The 19133-nt window shown below is 41.4% G+C and overlaps 1 protein-coding gene across 2 annotated transcripts in view; it reads left to right on the top strand.

Moving 5' to 3' along the window:
- Positions 1-19133, top strand: part of ADCY8 (adenylate cyclase 8) — a 176073-nt gene that overhangs the window by 72799 nt on the left and 84141 nt on the right. For both annotated transcript variants that reach the window (XM_074943847.1, XM_074943848.1), the window contains exons 3-4: positions 7692-7822; positions 12406-12517. In XM_074943847.1, coding sequence (XP_074799948.1) covers positions 7692-7822; positions 12406-12517 — 243 coding nt within the window. The remainder of the gene's footprint in view (positions 1-7691; positions 7823-12405; positions 12518-19133) is intronic.

The following is a 19133-nucleotide window of genomic DNA, read 5'->3' on the forward strand; positions in this document are numbered from 1 at the left end:
ATTTAAAATTTCCCTTGCAATACACTGTTGCCAATGGAGTATAACAATTTTGGACAGTATCTAAAATACACATCAACTTTCACCCCAACAAGACCGGCTAGAGATGTATATTATTGTGTAGCCTATGCTGTGTCTCTGTGTCACCCTCTAGTGGCTGGACCTTATGGGGAAAAACAAAACACAACAATATTTACAGTTACCTCAACAAAAATGTCCTTCAGCAACAATGGTCAATGCACTTTGTTTACCAGCATGCTACATGACAAAGTTAGTGTTCACAGGTCAAAGTATCACTCTTAAGGTATAAAAACACAAGCTTCCATCCCCAGAGGGAGCCTTCTGCCTTACAGGGAGCTCCAGCTCCAAAGAGGGCACCTTGATAAATAAACTTTGCAAGCTATATTGGTGCATAACCAAATGACCAAACTGAAAGTTACCTTTGAATTACAGCAACACTTAGGATATAATGTTAATCATCAAACCTGTCAGGGTTTCATAATATTATACTAGCTATTTGCAGTTATCAGCCATTCCTTTTTATCCCCTGTCAAACAAGGAGGCGACAATGAGATCAAACGGTACTCTTAAAAAGCAGCCGTGAGCCATGCTCTCCTCCAGTATGTCCTGAGTTTACTACTTCATGCCATTCTCTACTCCATTACCTAGGAAAATATCAAATAACATGTTCCCCCAATGGTGGGAGAAACTGTGTGTCTCTTCTCACCTTGAAACAATAACATCTTCTCTGGTGCTTTTTTATTAACTATACACAGTATTAAGGCTACTGCGCATAAACTTCTATAAACCCCAGTTGCTTTGGAAAAGGCCACAAATTGCCACATTTCAAAAGATTCTCAAATCAAGTACCCAAACAAAAAAAAATATAACTAGAGGTTTCAGCACTGCCCTGTGTTTTTCTTGGAGTATACCAAATTTCTAAGTGCCATAAGCAACCAAGTACTGAATAACTGGAATTGGTAATTAGCTGAATCCAAAATAAAGGCAAGTTGATATGTCTTGTAATCTCACATTGCAGCAGCAAGTAATAAAAACTAATAGACAACCTTGTAAACTCACAAACCAGAACATATAAGATGTTGCTTTTCCTTCTGTATCCCATGCATCACCTACTGTTGTCTTCATAGTGCATTGTAAAGAAGTGCGACAAAGAGCCCATCTATTTTAGATGAAGTAAGAGTGTGAGAATTTCAGTTCAAAGAAAAGGAGGACTTGTGGCACCTTAGAGACTAACAAATTTATTTGAGCATAAGCTTTCGTGAAGTGAGCTGTAGCTCACAAAAGCTTATGCCCAAATTTGTTAGTCTCTAAGGTGCCACAAGTACTCCTTTTCTTTTTGCGGATACAGACTAACATGGCTTCCCCTCTGAAACTTGTCATAATTTCAGTTCAGAGTCCCTAACTATAATGAGAGTTGATTACTCCCTTTTTCCATAAAGGTTTTTTTGAAAATTAAAGCTATTCTGAAAATAATTACTTTTTCTTTCATACAATGATTACATTTTCTTGTTTCTAAAATGTAAAATGAGCAAATGCACTTTGGAAAGGTTAAGGTTTCTTATTCTATTGACCTAGAGGTTTAAGATAACTAAGCCTACATTGTGATATTCATTAACTACCTCCTTTAAGCAAGTTTGGTCCTGGCAAAAAGCGTCTTAAAATAAAGACTGCAAGTGTGAAGTGGTTTTCCCTACAAACTAGAGTCTCACCTCTAATCTATGGTCTTGAGTTCACAGATATCGGGCAGGTGGGTGGGAACAGAAAGGCAGAGAGGGAGGTTCTGATACAAACTGGTAATAAGGAGGGGGGAAATCTTCTAATTTTTCCTTTATCTGTGCTGACCCTGCCACCGAACTGCCCATGAAGAAAAGGGTGAGAAAGCGAAGGAAGTCCAGGAGAAGCTCTGGCAGCATGACTCTGTTGGAGCTGTGCTGCCTGGATGGGGCTGGTGCAGACAGTATTCTCTCTGGGTTGAATCCCTTACTCATTCCACAGGGGAATCCTGTGGAGCATAGCTTCCTCTTGGCATCCTCCCTCAGGGCCCATATCATTAATATATTTGTTGATGTTTGTTCCTTTATTCATCTCTACAAATGAATTTTTACTCACAAGATTAGGCTCTGAACTTTTTGCTAATTAAGGCTTTATGAAAAATGTTTAAAGGGTATTAATTACTCAGCAGGGAGATGTTGAACTTGGTTGTGAATACACATGGCCAAATTCTGTGCTGGAGTGTGCAGGCCTGACTTTCAGTGGGAGAAATGCCCATTCACCAAAGGTTTCAGAGTAACAGCCGTGTTAGTCTGTATTCGCAAAAAGAAAAGGAGTACTTGTGGCACCTTAAAGACTAACCAGTTTATTTGAGCATAAGCTTTCGTGAGCTACAGCTCACTTCATCACATGCATCGTATGCATCATATGCATCCGATGAAGTGAGCTGTAGCTCACGAAATCTTATGCTCAAATAAACTGGTTAGTCTCTAAGGTGCCACAAGTACTCCTTTTCCATTCACCAAAGTTACAATTCAGCCATAGGGACGATGTTGGGATTGGTGTAGTTTATTGCAGATGCATAATGCAACATGTGGACAGTGGCATAAAAATAATCTTAGCATCATATGGATCAAAATGAACCTCTAATAACTCATGTAGGTAATTTCCCATTCTCGTGATAGGATTTAATTAATTCTTCCTAAACTGTCCCTAATAGTTCAGTAATAGATGGGTATAAAGTCTGGTCTTTGATTGTGATTTCAGCTGGCCTGTTCCCTTGTCTAACTGTTCTTCCAGTGAAGGCTTTTCTTTTAGTTAACTTAAAATTGTCCTGCTCCAGTTTAAGTCCATTCCTTCTTGTTCCTTCCTCGCTGACTAAAGGATAAAGGACGGAGGATAAAAGAGATCTGTCTCCTTTATAACATCCCTTTGGATAGTTGTAGATAGTTATTACTTCTTTTCTCTTGAATGATTAGGCCCTGTGTATTTCCAGACTTCTTATCATTACTATCACTCTCCTATTAGTCAGTTGCTCATCTAGCAACAGGAGATGCAACAAGGTGATCTGGTGGACCGTCCCCCTTTCCTTCTGCTTCAGCCTTCAGGACATTTCCCCATTAGGTTTCTCTCTGAGGCATGAGCATTCTCAAAAGATATTTGGCATACATTGCTCACTCCCCAAAAGTGCCACCCACTATGAAACTGACTGGAATTGTGAATAGGGGAAGGTAGTGGGTGCGGGGAGGGGGGGGAGAACAGATTTGTACAGTAAGAGAGTGTTTCCAGTAGCAAAGCATAGGAGACTGCAGAAAGACTCAGGACTCTGCGTTCTATTCCTTGATCTGTCACTGGTATGTTGCATGTGACCTTGGGGCGACCATAGAATCATTCTGTGCCTCAGTTTCCACATTTGTAAAATGGGAATAATAATATGTAGTTCATAGCAGCATTTGCAAAACACTGAGAGATCCTTAAATAAAGGCGAGTATACACAGCAAGTTATATCCTTAGACCTGCCAAGATCTCTTTGCACTGCTGCATTGGTGCAAAGTAGTAAAGCTGTATAGACTAGATGGCATATCAGGGTTAGATGGAGGTGAGAGAGCATGTTCCAGGGGAGAGAAGGGAAGTACATGGTATGCTATGCATTCCACCAATCCCTGTCCAAGGGAGTGATCCCTAAATAGTATGAATTTGAGCAGCCCTGTGGCTGCTCTGACCTGCAGAATGGGACTGGTTCAGCACCTCCACCAGAGTATGGTCATGGGTGGCATAAGAGTGGTTTAGAGCCAACTTTGCCTCTGCTGAGGATGGTGCCCACAGACATTATTAGCTGGTGGATTTTATAAGCAGGGGAATCAACCACTGACTGTTTTGCATAATTTATATATGCAATAATTTTTTTCCATTTTAAAATGTTTGGCTGTAGCATGACATACAATACAGCATACTGTGTGAACTGCATATGGGATTCATGCTGGCATCTGGACAATATCCCTGCACGTGCTGGGGTATTATAGTAAACGTCTACAGTGGTGGCACACTAAAGATCATCTCTCTTTTTATGGGTCATTGCCAGATTTTATGTGCAGTTAAGACCATTGAATTTATCTTAATAAGTAGGATGAAGGTCAAAGTATCAAATGTGTTAGGCACATTTTTCTTGGTTTGCTGAATGTGTGTCAAGTGAACCGTCCTTTATTTTAAAAAAAATGTTCTGGAGCCACTGTTTGATACCTTCCCCAAATGAACACCAATGAGGTTTATAAATCTTTCCTGTCATGAAAGAAAGAATATTCTATTTCTTTGTCTCTGTGTCTATGAAGAAATGGCCTTTTCTTATTTGCTTTTATCACAGCATTAATAAGTAGTTCAATAATAAACAGTTCTTCTGTTTGATTTCTTTTCTTTTTTCTTTCAATTCAAAGTACAATTTTCTTTCTACAAGGAGAAAGTCGGAAATAAAATACATGATTTTATAATGGAAAGAGCTTTGAATATAAGGCAAGTGTCTTCAGAGGAACTTGTCAGACTTTTTAATCATCTGGATGCCTAAAAGACTGATATGATTTAGTTAAAAGGGGTCTTATTATATAGTCATGCTGAGCAATGTGTTATAATATTCAGAGAATAAGGGACACTGAGACAATATTCTGTTAGATTTCAGAGTAGCAGCCGTGTTAGTCTGTATTCGCAAAAAGAAAAGGCGGACTTGTGGCACCTTAGAGACTAACAAATTTATTTGAGCATAAGCTTTCGTAAGCTACAGCTCACTTCATCGGGTGCAGAGTTATGTTATGTTAGAGTGTATCTTAAGGACATGAAGTACCAAGAGTATTTTTGTTTTTCCTTGAAAATTTTGGCTTTTGATCAGCTAATGACCCCAAATCTGCTGTGCGGAGAAGCCCTGAGACATTGTGTTAACAATGGCGGGGTTGCATTAGAACTGTCACTACACAGGTGCATTCTGGGACCTGCAATTCAAACTGACTGCATATTTTTGCAGGTTTGGTCACTGAAATAGGAAGTGAGGATACTGAGCTTTCCGAATGGGAAGGGTAGAAAAATAAACAGCGCAGAGTTGTGGAAATGTGGACTCCCACCTCAATAAAGGTCACAGTTTGCAATGTCCATCCACTAAGGCAACAGATGGGGTGTCCAGTAAGAATGTCTGTCAAATCACTGACAGATATTCTTATCTGTAGAGTGGCTTCTTCTCCTTCTGAGTTTCTGTGGGCTCTCATAGATTCTGAAAGCCATCCTGGGTTAACAATGAATTCTAGGTGCAGACTCAGTAGGGGACAGATTGGAGAAGAAGAGGCACGGGTCAGTGATGTTCTGCATTACAATTTTATGCAGGGAGATGCACTGAAGAGACCGACTATCTTTAAGTGGAACATTATTTTTCTCCTGCTGAAAATAATGTGAATAAACTATTGACAATATGTGTTCTAGTTTCTGAAGCTAAATTACCTGTGGAACTGAAGATGTTTGAACTGAAGGTTGTTTGTTCATAATGCGCTTTCAGTGCAGCTGGGAATTGCTTGCTACCTAATAAGTCAGTCTTCCTGGAAGGAAAATGCTGGACAGTTGTCATTTTACAAAAAGTAAGCATGGGATATATTTCTTCCAAACACTATTGTTGTTCCAGCTACTCATGCTGATATCTAGGGTACTGATATGGCCACCATTACCAGAGTATCTGAGCACCTCATAATCTTTAATGTGTTTAGCCTTACAACACATCTATGAGTTAGGGAAGTATCTATTATCCCAATATTAGAAATGAGAAACAGAGGCACTGAGAGGTTATCTGATTTACCCAAGCTCACACAGGAGGTCAGGGAATTGAATGCAGCGCTTCTGAATTCAAGGCTAACACCCTAACCTCTGTTCTCATCCTTCGTTCCTGCTAGACCCTCAGACTCTCACACCAGTGAGCAGTCACATCTAAAGGAGAGACAACTACAAAGTCAAAAAGAAACCTATAAATACACAGTCAAAAGGCACTGTGGTGGTGAGAGACCTTAAAAGCCCTGGGCCAATGCTCCTCTCACATACAGGTCCTAGGACATCAATTCTAACGGGAGAATTTATCCCCCTGGCTCTCCTGTCGGAGCTGGGCTTGCAATTGCACCATGGTTCTCCACCAGAGAGGTGCTTTCCAGGGAGCTGGTGGGAGGATGTTCACTCAATGTGGTTATTCACTACCACTCCCCAATGTGATCAGTCCCCATGCCTAACCCAGTCTTAGCCCTGCTGTACTGCTTACCGCACTTTGGCACTGCCGACCAGGCCATTAAACCAGAGCCGCCAGGGTTCCTTTTCGACCAGGTGTTCCAGTTAAAAACTGGTCACCTGGCAACCCTACTTGGGGTCCAAGTCCTATTTTCAGTGAAGGTCAATGGAACATGGGCCCCTACATGCCTAAGGCCAAAATTTAAAGGTTTTCAAAAATGATTAGTTATGGGAGCTCAACTTGAGGCATCTTAATGAAGACTAATTTTCAAAGGCTGGGTGCTCAACACTCTCTGAAAACCAGGCTCTTTGAATGTATCTCAAACGGGACACCCCAAAATTAACGCATCTAAAATCACTAGTCGCTTTTCAAAATCTTGGCCTAAGTTGCTTTTGAAACATGGGTCTTGGGCTCCTAGATCAGTGAGATTCATTTGAAAATTTTACCCTATGTCTTTATTGTTAAAAAGTTATTTTCTCTCTCTCTTGTATCTACTTTAGACTCCCCCACCCACAAAACTTTTACAGCCAGATTGTGCCTATTAGGTACAAAGCAATGCTGGAGGTGGTGGGGGACTACACCACTCCAGTCAGCATTGTTCCTTCAGCCAACAGCTGTCACTTATGGTCTCATGCTTCCCTGCCACTGTTAGCAGGACTAGTGCCGTAGAAGTGACACAAAGGCCAGCAGCCAACTTGTGTGTCTGTCCCCCCCCAAACATGAACAAGCACCCACCATAGTCTGGCCCTTTGGGTAAGAAGAGTATTTTAAATACATATCAATTCACTGCTGGTATCCAGCTTCTTCAGCATCTCTTATTGAGGTTAATGAAGATCACTCTGAGGCAAAGGCTGGCTGATGGCACATAAGGCTTTTGCAGACATCCAAATCATAACACAATTTAGGCTGGTGTTGCCAGCTAAATATGGTCTATAATGAGTGCCAGCTAAACAGTCTCAGCTAGTGTAAACTGGCATGGCTCTGCTGAAGTCAATGGAGCTATGCTGATTTATAGCAATTGAGGATCTGCCCCTTAGATTATAGCACAAGTAGGCATTTTATTATATTATACTGTGTCTTTAACTTCTGCTTGTTAGGTCAAATTTGGGGCCAAATCCTGCTCTCCTTACTCATGTGAGTTATCCCGTTGACTTCTAGATGAGCAGGATTCTAGCCTCACTGTGCACTTGTTAATAGATATTGCTCTGCAGTTACATTAACTAATTATGTGCATATGAGTATTATACACCCCATTTGGAGTTTCTGAAAAGAGGTCAATACTGAGGATCTGATCCCGCAAAACTGTTCAAACATTTAAACAGTTTAAGTTTAATTGTGCAGGAAAAGCTCCCAATACAGAGCTCTGTCATTTTGCTGCGAAGGATTAACGCAGACCCAGTCTAAAGGGCCCATCCTGTATTTTTTTTTTGCTTTGGTTCAGGAACGGCTGGTGCTCTCCGTATTACCTCGATTTGTTGTACTAGAAATGATTAACGACATGACCAATGTGGAAGATGAGCACTTGCAGCACCAGTTCCATAAGATCTATATTCACCGCTATGAGAATGTCAGGTGAGTGAAGGTGCCTATCTTCTATTTTAACAACTCAGCTTGTACTGGATATCAGTTTCAGGGGGGGGAGGGGGGAGATTTTTTTTGTTTTTTTCTGCCCCTTGATCAATTCAATAATCAGCTATTTGAAATACCAGGAAGTTTTTTGTTTTTCCTAAACAGATGTGTATTTCAGAGCCTTCTCTAATTTATCAGACTGGTTGGATGCCTTTGCAACAGCTGTTCAAATTGAACACTGCCCTTTTTTAGCACATGGGAGCAACACACGGAAATGTTTATTTCTTCATGACTAAACTGCGCCACAGCTTTATTTGATCCCATCCAGGGACAGCCTCACAATATGGGGGTCTGCAAGCTTCGCCAACAAATGGGTGGGAAGTTCAGCATGAACTTTCCTCCCTATGTTCCCTCTACTCGAAGAGAACATCTTGTTCCCTTTTGAGCTAACAAATCAGCTGAGAAACTCTGGGGCCCTGTCAAGAGTGTAGGGTTATCAAGTGATTGCCCTGAACTCATATTAACGGCCCTTCTCTGCAGTGTTCATACAATCAAGCTTCTTCGTGACCATTTTCTTCTCCTCCTACTTCTCCCTTTTCTAAGTCGCTCTATCTAGTGGACACAAAACTACAGCTCAGGGATGGTGTGGGAATAGTCCTTGCATGCACTTGCCAGCACTGGGAGTCAGTAAATAACAACCGCCTTTCATTTGCACCAGAATGGTTAGCTTTCACTCCCAAAGTGTTACAGAATCTCTTCCCCTCTTTGGGCTTGCCTCTAAGGGCAGAGAGTAAATCTATAGCATACTAGTGCCTCGCAGTAACTGTCCCTGTGGAGCCTGCTACCATGCACTAAAAGTTCCGCACTGCTCACTGACCCACTGCTGTTTCAAGGTGGAGTAGATCAGTGGTTTTCAAACTTCTTTTCTGGGGACCCAGTTGAAGAAAATTGTTGATGCCTGTGACCCAGTGGAGCTGAGGATGAAGGGTTTGGGGTGTGAGAGGGGCTCAGGGCTGGGGCACAGGGTTGGGGTACGGGGGTGAGGGCTGAGGGGTGGGGCGGGAATGAGGGATTCAGGGTGTGGGAGGGGACCCTGGGCTGGGGCAGGAGGAGGTGCAGGAGGGGGTCAGGGCCCCAGACTGGGGGTGCAGCTCTGGGGTGGGGCCTGGGATGAGCGGTTTGGGGTGCAGGAAGGGATTCCAGGTTTGGGGGGCTCAGGGTTGGGGCAGGGGATTGGGGCACAGGGTTGGGGCATGCACTTACCTCCAGTAGCTACCGGTCAGTGGCGTAGCCGGGGTGCACCGTGGACTGTGCTGTGCCACGGAAGCAGCCAGCAGCAGGTCTGGCTCCTAGACGGAGGCGCACAAGTGACTCCGCACGACTCTCGCCTGCAGGCACCACCCCCCCCCAGTTCCCATTGTCCGTCAACTCACTGTGTGGAGCCAGTGCTTGGGGCGGGGGCAGCACGCGGAACCACGTGGCCCCCCTGCCTAGAAGCCAGACCCCGCTGCTGGCCACTTCCGGGGGACAGCGTGGTGTCGGAAAAGGTAAGCACTAGCCTGCCTTAGCTGGGCAGCACCGCTGACGGGACTTTTAACATCCCAGTTGGCAGTGCTGACCAGAGCAAGGCGACCCAGCGCCTTACATGCCGCGACCCAGTAGTGGGTCGTGACCCATGGTTTGAAAAACACCGGAGTAGATCAAAGTGCACTGTGGAACTTTTAGTGTGCAGTAACAGAGTCAACACAGCCAGTTACGCATGCTAATGTGCTATAGATTTATATTTCAGCTCACCGCACACTACCTCTCTGTCTAGACAAGCCCTTTGATTCAAGCATGATACCCCTGGCTTAGAACATCAAGCTTAGCCCGTAATGTCTGTTGTGAGTCTGTCCCATACCAGGAGGAAAGAGTAATCAAACTGCCATCATATAAGCATCTTCTTATTAAGGTATATGATTCAATAGGAAAGCATTTGTCTAGATTTTAAATGAAACCCCTATATAACTTCGGAAGGGCCAGTTCAATAAACAACATGTTCAACTTTTACAAAGTGAAAATTGATTTTCTGCCACTCCTGTGGCCTTGGCAGCAAGCCACACATATTATTGTATTGGATGTGGCTGAAGGTACCAGGAACCTTTACAAAAGGTTTAGACAACACTAAATAAAAATTTAGTTTATTATCCTTTCTCATCCTCTGTTACAGTAACTGTTTTTGTAGATTTCAGAGTAACAGCCGTGTTAGTCTGTATTCGCAAAAAGAAAAGGAGTACTTGTGGCACCTTAGAGACTAACCAATTTATTTGAGCATAAGCTTTCGTGAGCTACAGCCCACTTCATCACATACATCCGATGAAGTGAGCTGTAGCTCACGAAAGCTTATGCTCAAATAAATTGGTTAGTCTCTAAGGTGCCACAAATACTCCTTTTGTTTTTGTAGAATAATTCAAATGGGGAGCAGATTATTGTTACTTAGGTAATGCTGCCTCTGCCTTTTAAACACTGATAGTAAAGGGTAATTAAACACTGATAGTAAAGGTTTTGAGATGAAGAATGAAAATATTTCACCTATCTCCCACTTGAAAATGGTTATTGCTTTACAGGTGCTTTAAAACTGTTATGCCCCCCCCCCTTTTTTTTATGTGAGCCCTAGTAGAACCTACTAGGAAAAGTCCTGCTTTAGATTTTCAGCCTCTTAGAACCTTCATCCAATTTCTTTATTAGCTTTTGCCTCTAGGAAAGCAGTGAATTATCCTTAGCCACATTTTACCTTCTTCCTGATCATAATCTAATTTTTGTATTAGTCTGGATTTAGCATTTAGTTATTCAACAAACATACTGAAGCTCTTCAACTGGGTTACTTTTTGCTAAATCTCAAGCTGCACCACTGATTGTTATTTTACTATGAAGTTTTAATGAAGTCGGCTTCAAATTATTCGCAGTTCTGGGCCTAGTTGAAACACTCCGTGTTGAACTTTACTTTCTTCCCCAAACAAATCCTTGCTTTCCTTGTCTTTGGTTTTCGTCTTCCAAATTCTGTGCTTTTGCATGCTTAGATCGGAAATTGGAGGGAAATTCTTATTCTGCATCTAAGGCCATATCTATACATGCAACGCTGCAGTGGCACAGCTGTACCCGTGGAGCTGCGCTGTTGCAGTGCCTCTGGTGAAGACGCTCTATGCCAACGGGAGAAAGCTCTCCCGTCCTCTGCGAGCAGCAGAAGCTATGTCAGCAGGAGAAGCACTGTGCACACAAGCGCTTATGTCGGTGTAATTTATGTTGATGAGGGGGTGTTTTTCTGAAATCCCTGAGTAACATAAGTTATGCCAGAAGAGGTTGTAGTGTAGACATAGCCTTAGATATAACAGACTATTTGGGCAAGTGTGTCTATGAGTGCTTAAGCACTGTTAAAGCCTTTCCCTCCCCGCATTCTTAAATGTAAGGTTGTTGTTATTGTAGGAATAGAGGACAGGGGTCCATCCCTCTTTGCTCTCTCCATCTCTGATTGCTAAAATGGCCCTTTGGGCTGTTGGCTGCTGAGCACATATTAGAGCAGGGCTGACAGCATTGGAGAGTCATAAAGTAGGCATAAATCTACCTATGTTCTCCCTTTTGAGTCTAGCTCTGAGCATAATTTGGCTAGACCTGAAGTCCAAAGAATGAAGTGTCAAGTTCTCACTGTGCCCCCAGCAAGAAAGGTCGTGTACACAGACAAGTTCTAGTCTATATATTGAGGAACAGTGTCAGCTAGTGGCTGAAGATTGGAAGTCAAGACTTCTGGGTTTCTGTCTATCAGCTTATACGGCCTTCATCATCACCATAGCATCTGAGCATCTCACGATCATTAACAGATTTTATCCTCACAACACCTCTATGGGTCACACAGGCAGTCTGTGGCTGCCCCAGGAGTTGGCCCCAGGTCTCCCAAGTCTCACTCTAGTGCTCTATCCATTAGACCATCCTCTGTACCGTCCGTTCCCAGCTCTGCCACACTGACTTGCTGCATAACCTTGGACAAGTCACTTAGGCCCCAGTGCTCGAAGGTATTTAGGTGTCTGATTCCCATTGATTTCATTAGGTATTAGATACCTAACTACCTTTGAGGATCTGGGCTTTAACCCCATTGTGTCTCTGTCTCCTCACTCATAAAATGGGATAATTATGCTAAATATAAAAGTTTAGTTAGTGCTTTGTAAGTGATATGAGATCCTCTGATGAAAGGACCTATAGAAACACAAAGTATGAAAATTACTATAACATTTTTATGAAGCAGTTTTTTAGTACTTTTCTGCTCATATTTTAGTACTTTTAATACTAGTTCTTTGTACTGCAAATAGTCTAGTGAGTAAGGCCCATAGCAAAGACAGAATAACTTTAAAATGTTCCCTCCCTGCATCTGAGCTAATGAATTTCCCACTCTCCTTAAATTACACCCTGGCCAGACATTGGCTATTTGCCTATCACTTTTTCACATATTCAGAGTCCATACTAATCACTATACACAGATTACTGTTTGTATTTATCTTGCCAATTATGGCGGAAATGGATTGAAATATTAATATCCTTTCCCTTTCTTTGTTTAGCATTCTTTTTGCAGATGTTAAAGGTTTCACCAACCTCTCCACAACCTTGTCAGCACAGGAGCTGGTCCGAATGCTGAATGAACTCTTTGCCAGATTTGATCGACTAGCACATGTGAGTTAAATGCAGTTCATTTTCAAAGGGGCGTGATGTTGCATTTACAATTCCTCACCAGCTGAGAATGGACATAGCCACTAGGGATGGGTGAAGCTCCAAAGGTCTGCAGTTAGGTTTCAGTTCAGATAAGCATCCAAAAGTTCACATGTTCATCTGAACCTCATGTGTTTGCAAAACTAGGCTGAGAATCTCATGAGAGCAGGCTTTCAGAGAGTTGTCTCCTTTTGTTCCAAGATGAAAACTGGAAGAGAAATCGACTGATCTGAACATTTTAAATAGCTCAAAGATTTATTTAGAGTTTGATTCTAAGAGTTGGGCAAAGGTTCAAAGATTTATTATTGTCACTGGCCTTTCTTTGCCCAGCCATCATACTCACCAAGTATTGTTACTTAGGGTCACATTTTGATTCCCTTCTTCATGTTGGACAATACCTAACGCCACATATAGTCCCATTGGAAACAATGGCGTGACTTGTGGAATTAGATGCTACTCAACATGAGCAGACTAGAACCTGCCCTCCTAGCTCACCAATGGGAATTCTTGCAGAGAAAGGTGCTGAGTGGCAGAATCGGGTCCATTATAAACTCTTTTGGGAGGGTTCTCCTATTTTCTGCTTTTCGACGGGCTTCCGGTACAGCGGCATTACTAACATTGTGGTCTGTCTCAAAGTCTTTTAATAAGGTCCCTCTTTAGTTTCCTGTGCATTGTGCTTATTCAGAGGACAGGTGTGCACCTCCCCACACTGATGCGATCCTCAGCATAGGCTCTTTACTTGCACATCAAGGTCAAGAAGAGTAAGACTCTATTTCTTAATTACTGAGTGTAATTTCTGAGCCAACCTTTGTGATCTGAAAAGGAAATGTACTTTCTCAAGTGTATATTATTGCCCTGGTATTGGGCCAAAGCATTAGCATATTGCCAGTGCATTAAGATCTACTTACAATATTTGTTTTGCCAACAAACAAAAAAATGCCCACTCTCTGGCTGTGCAGTGCTGATTTGTGTTGCCAAAGCAAACTAAGTGAAAGGAGTTAAATTGGTTTTGTCTTTGATGCAGGTTAAACACTCACAACTGCTTCTTTATCACTTAGTGAAAGTAAATTGTCAGGTGGAGAAAAGTATATTAGATCAAATTTAATTAATTTGTGTGTGTTACAAAGGCATTTTAAAACATAACCTTTTTTCACAAATGTATTTAATGCATTTGTTTTACGTTTCATATTTGCCCAATATGCCAGGAATAGTCTCCAGCCTCATAGATTTCTTCTTTTTTAGTTCCTTCTTTAACCATATTTAATGCACAATGCCTTTGTATCCAGGTGTCTGGCATACATCGCTATTGTGTCTGACAAACATTAATGAATTTATCCTCACATGACCACTGTCAAGTCGGGAAATGATTTAATCCCAATTTTACAGACGGGGAAGCTGAGGCACAGAGCATAGCTGCTTCTCCTCTCATCTGAGGTAAATCAAAAATAGCTCCATTGAAGCCACTGGTGCTAATGGGAGAATAAGTAAGCCTGGAGAGGTTAAACGACTTGCCCGATGTCACACAGGATGCGATAGCAGAACAGGGAGTAGAGTCGTTGTCTGAGATTTTCAAAATTAGATGCCTAACGTTTCAGCTTCTGGGTCCACATCTAGGCACCTAAATGGACAGTCTGATTTCCAAAGTGACCTGCACAGCTGCATAGACCTACTCTGATCTGAGCTAGGGGAGCAGAGGGGAAGAACAAGGACTGTGTGCCTAGTCGGTCCTGCCTTCTGTAACCAAGTGGGCCAGGAGAGGACAGGGAAAGGCAGGAAGAGCTGGACAGGCAAGAGGGAGAAGGTGAGCTGCACTCTGAAAACACAGGTTTTTTTCCAGATCAGGGGAGAGCCAGAATTCCTTCCTAAGGCAGTCCAGTTGCGTGCTGCTCCTTCACAGAGTGTCTAAAAGATTCTATGGGGGCAAGGGTCATCTTGGAGTTGAGGATTTGTACAGCATCTAGCACAACGGGATCATGGTCCATGTCTGGGACTCCTAGCTGCTACAATAATGCAAATAATAAGCTCAATCTAACCTTTAATGTCAGGAATCGACTCCTAGTTATACCTCCTCAGACCAGCGTTAATAATTGCTCTCTCCATGGGACTTAATGGCCTTCAGATATGCATAGATGATTAAGTTCTCCAAGAGCCACCTTTTAGCCAAGCTATAGGCAATTAGCTCCGTCAGCTCCAGTATCCTTTTTGTTGCTTGTTCTCTGAACTCCCTCACACTGTCAATTTTCTTGACAGGGAGTTGCCCAGTACTGAATTCCAGGGACATTTGCACCAGCATTGTCAGGAGAAGGGCTGTTGCCTCCCCACTCTATAGCATGAAGTTCTGTCCACCCAACTCCAAACCAGTACTGCATTCACTTCATGTCTATTTGATAACTGACTTTACTCTATGTGGGTCCAGACTGAGCCATATATCTGCCAGTCATGATCTCGTTGTAGATTAAGGGTAACCAAAGACTCCCATTAACTTCCATGGGCTTTTGGGGTAGGATTGTCCAAAAACAGCTAGGTGATGAAGAGCACAAGACCCTTTGACTTTCAATGAGATATGCCCGTAAGTCACTGGGGCACTTTTGAAAATCCCAGCCCTAAATAGGGTACAACCGCATCTCTGTCATTCATGAATTCCTGTTCCCACATGTCATAGAAAAGTGTTGCAGTGAGATGGATGCATATTTATTACAAAATTTAATTAAAAAAAGATTCTGTAAAATATACCAGGGCAAACTCTGTTGTCAGTTATATCGATATAATTTTACTGACCTCTTTGGAGTTTGTCAGAATAGTTAACATTAATTATGTCAAAAGAAAAGGAGGACTTGTGGCACCTTAGAGACTAGCAAATTTATTTGAGCATAAGCTTTTGTGAGCTACAGCTGATGCTCAAATAAATTTGTTAGTCTCTAAGGTGCCACAAGTCCTCCTTTTCTTTTTGCAGATACAGACTAACACAGCTGCTACTCTGAAACCATTAATTATATAGCTAGCCCGTTAGCTCTGTGAGGTTTCTCACTCCTATTTGGACCTGTGTTGCTTAGCTATGGTACAGACTGAAGAATGAATTTAAATGTAATAGATTTTAAGGCTAGAAGGGATTGATAGATCATCTAGTCTGACCTCCTGGATAACTCAGACCATATAATTTCTTCCAATCACCCCTTTTTTTGAGCCCAATAACGTGTATTTGACTGAAGCATAACTTCCAGCAAGGCATCTAGTCTTGATTTGAAAACTTCAAGAGTGAGAATTCACCGCTTCCCGTGGTAGTTTGTCTAATAATTAATTTCCCTCAGAGTGATTCCTTATTTCTAATTTGAATTTGTCTGGCTTTAACAACTAGCCATTGGTTCTTGTTATGCCTTTCTTCATTAACGAGCCCTTTAGTACCCACTCTTTTCTTCCTGGGAAGGTACTTATACACTGTAATCAAGTCACTTCTCAGTCTTCTTCTTGATAAACTAAACACAATGAGCTGCTTAAGTCTCTCACTGTAAGACTCCAGCCCTTGAATCATTTCGGTGGCTCTTCACTGCACTCTCTGCAATTTTTCATCATACTTTTTACAATGGGCACATCAGAACTATATGCAGTAGTCCAGTATTGGTCCTACCTGTGCTATAAACAGGAGTAAAATCATTTCCCTACTCTTATTCACTACTCCTCTGTTTGTACCTCCAAGGTTGCCTTTGTCATTTTTGCCACAGCATTGCACTGGGAGTTCATGTTCAGTTGTTTGCTCAGTATGATTGCTAGATCCTTTTCAGAAGCACTGCATTCTTTATTCCTAAATGTATGACCTTGCATTTGGCTATATTAAAATGCATTTTATCTGAATGAGTCCTGCCTATCAAGAGATCCAGATCTGTATGACTGCCCTCTCCACATCATTATACACCACTCTGCCAATCTGTGTGTCATCCATAAATTTTATCAGCAGTGATGTTATATTTACTTCCAGCTCATTGCTTAAAGTATTGGATAACATTGGGCCTGGAAGTGATCCCTGCAGAACCCCACCAAAAACACCCACATTTGATGATGATTTACCATTGACAACTATTTTGAGATCTGTTAATTAGCCAGTTCTTACTCCATTTAAGATGTGCTTTATTGATCACACCTCTATTTAAAATAGACTGCATTGTTCAAACAATTTGCAATACACTCTGTGCTCAGATTGGCTTAACAATGACTCTTCCTCAAATGAAAAGGTCTGCTACAGAAAGCTTTAGATAACTTTAAATTTTTGATATAATTTCTTAAATTTTAGTTGACACCTTATAAATTCATATTTACTCATTAATAATATTATACATTTATAATACTATGTCAAATAGCAGCTTGATCTGCTGAATCTCTCTTACAAACTTATAGGCATAAAGCTGATAATATGAAAAAGGAAGTTACTTCACAGCTTAGCAAGTTTCTGGTTAGTTTAGCTAACTAGCTGTGTCTCTTAGTCTGATTCCTCTATATGGAACACAGAAGCAGCATCTGCTGTTTGACATTTTTTAAAGGCTTAGGCCTGAGTTATGCCAAGGATTCTGGTCTATGTGGATGTATATGACTATTACTATTAGTAACAAATTTCATAAGCTGTACTGAATTAAGAGCAGATATCAGCCCACCATTTGTTTAGAAGAAAAATATAATAGCATGATATATTTTGCTACTTCTCTCTCCTACTCTCTCTCCAACATTTTCAAAAGATTTATGGTTATTAAAGACCCAAGTGGCAACTGGAAAGACAGCAAACCGAACTGGCATAAACCAGAGCTGAAGAAATGAGTTTTTCAAATATCAATCTACTGGTACAGAAGCTTCATTAATATTTCTGTTTTCCTCAGGCAGAAATTCTGAGGAGGGGGGGGAAATGACTGATTGCATTTTGCAGGATGTGTATGGCTAAGAAAGTTCCAGCTTTGGTGAAGTAATAGCTATATTTGCTATTTATTTTTCTCTCCCCATCTCAGAAAAGCGATTATCTGGCCCACCAGATTAAATTGATCGCCATATGTCTCTGTCCCTGTCATCTGTGTGGAGATGCAGTTTTAGATATAAAAAACTAAGGAGAAATGATCCGATCCTCAATTGGTGTAAATGATTGTAGTTTCGAAGGCTTCTGTTACACCAGCTGGCTATCAAGTTCACTGTCATTAAGAATGAAAGATGAGCTCAAACCACAAAATTCAGATCTAGATCCAGATTACTCTCTCTCACACACATACGCTGTCACACACAGACACTGTCACACAAATTCCTTTGTGTTCAGATCCTGGGTTTGAGTTTGGACCCATCCCTAATAAAAACTAAGTATGTTCCCACTGATAAGAAACATTAAAATATTATCATGAAATATCACCATGCATAGGTTTTATGTAAGAGCAGATCTCCTAAAGGAGAAGAGCAAGTTTTATGGCCTTTGTCTCTTCCGTTTGAGATCTCATCAACTCTCCTATGCTAATCAGGGTGGAACCTGCTCCTTACTTGGATGGGAGTTCTCAATGGAAACCTCAGCTACAGGATGTGACCTTAATGAGTTAGTAAGTGGCATTCTTCCCTTTGAACCAGTGTGATGCTACTGGAGATAATATATTTCATATGCAGTGTAAAATAAAGATCCCGGGCACTTGTGGTTATTAAAGGTCCCATGACACTTTTTGCAAAAGGTCTTTGGAGTCCTGGTCGAATTCCATTTTGGGTAATGACAATCAATCTTCTTTAAATTCCTTGTGTGGTTTCACCAGATACAGTATTCTTCTTCATTTCCTCATCTAACCTATCTTGTGTGTAGCATTGCAGTGCCCTACTAATCAGATGCTGTGTTCCAGCCCGTGGTGGCTGCATTTTGTTCTTTGGTGAATCCTTGTATATGTAGTTGGTGTAGAGTATTCTGGAATCTCTGGTTGAAAGGGACTATTTAAACATCATATATACATGTAAATAAGGGAGTAAAATTCAACATCATACAGTAACATGTTAGATTAATGGTATGTCGCACAGAGAGGGAGAATTAATTGGACTGCTAATGTACATGTCAGTGACATTTAACTAAGCATTTCATTCACCTTTCTGTAGATGTGTAATGACAATTTTAGAAAACCTTTAGTTTCCATAACTTCTCTTTGAAGTTGTGCATTCTTAAAGGTCATTCTGGAGTATTTTTTTTCTGACGGTGTCCAATACTTAATTATCCACTACTAAAGCTCATTTTTTTTCATATAGTTATAGCATTAGAGACTATAAAAAGCCTATTAGGTCAGCAAGGGACCTATATTATCCACATGATGCCCCAGTCTAGCAAACGTTTAGGCACCCGCTTCACTTTACACACATGATTAGTTCCATAAGCCTTATGCAGAAAATCAGACTCGGTGAGGGCCAAAATTTTCAAAAGCGCCTACATTCCATTTTCAAAAAGAAAAGGAATACTTGTGGCATCTTAGAGGCTCACAAATTTGTTAGAGCATAAGCTTTCGTGAGCTACAGCCCACTTCATCAGATTCACCTGCATCCGATGAAATGAGCTGTAGCTCACGAAAGCTTATGCTCTAATAAATTTGTT

This window comes from Natator depressus, chromosome 2 (assembly GCF_965152275.1).
Source record: "Natator depressus isolate rNatDep1 chromosome 2, rNatDep2.hap1, whole genome shotgun sequence".
In the NCBI taxonomy this organism is placed as follows: domain Eukaryota; kingdom Metazoa; phylum Chordata; order Testudines; family Cheloniidae; genus Natator; species Natator depressus.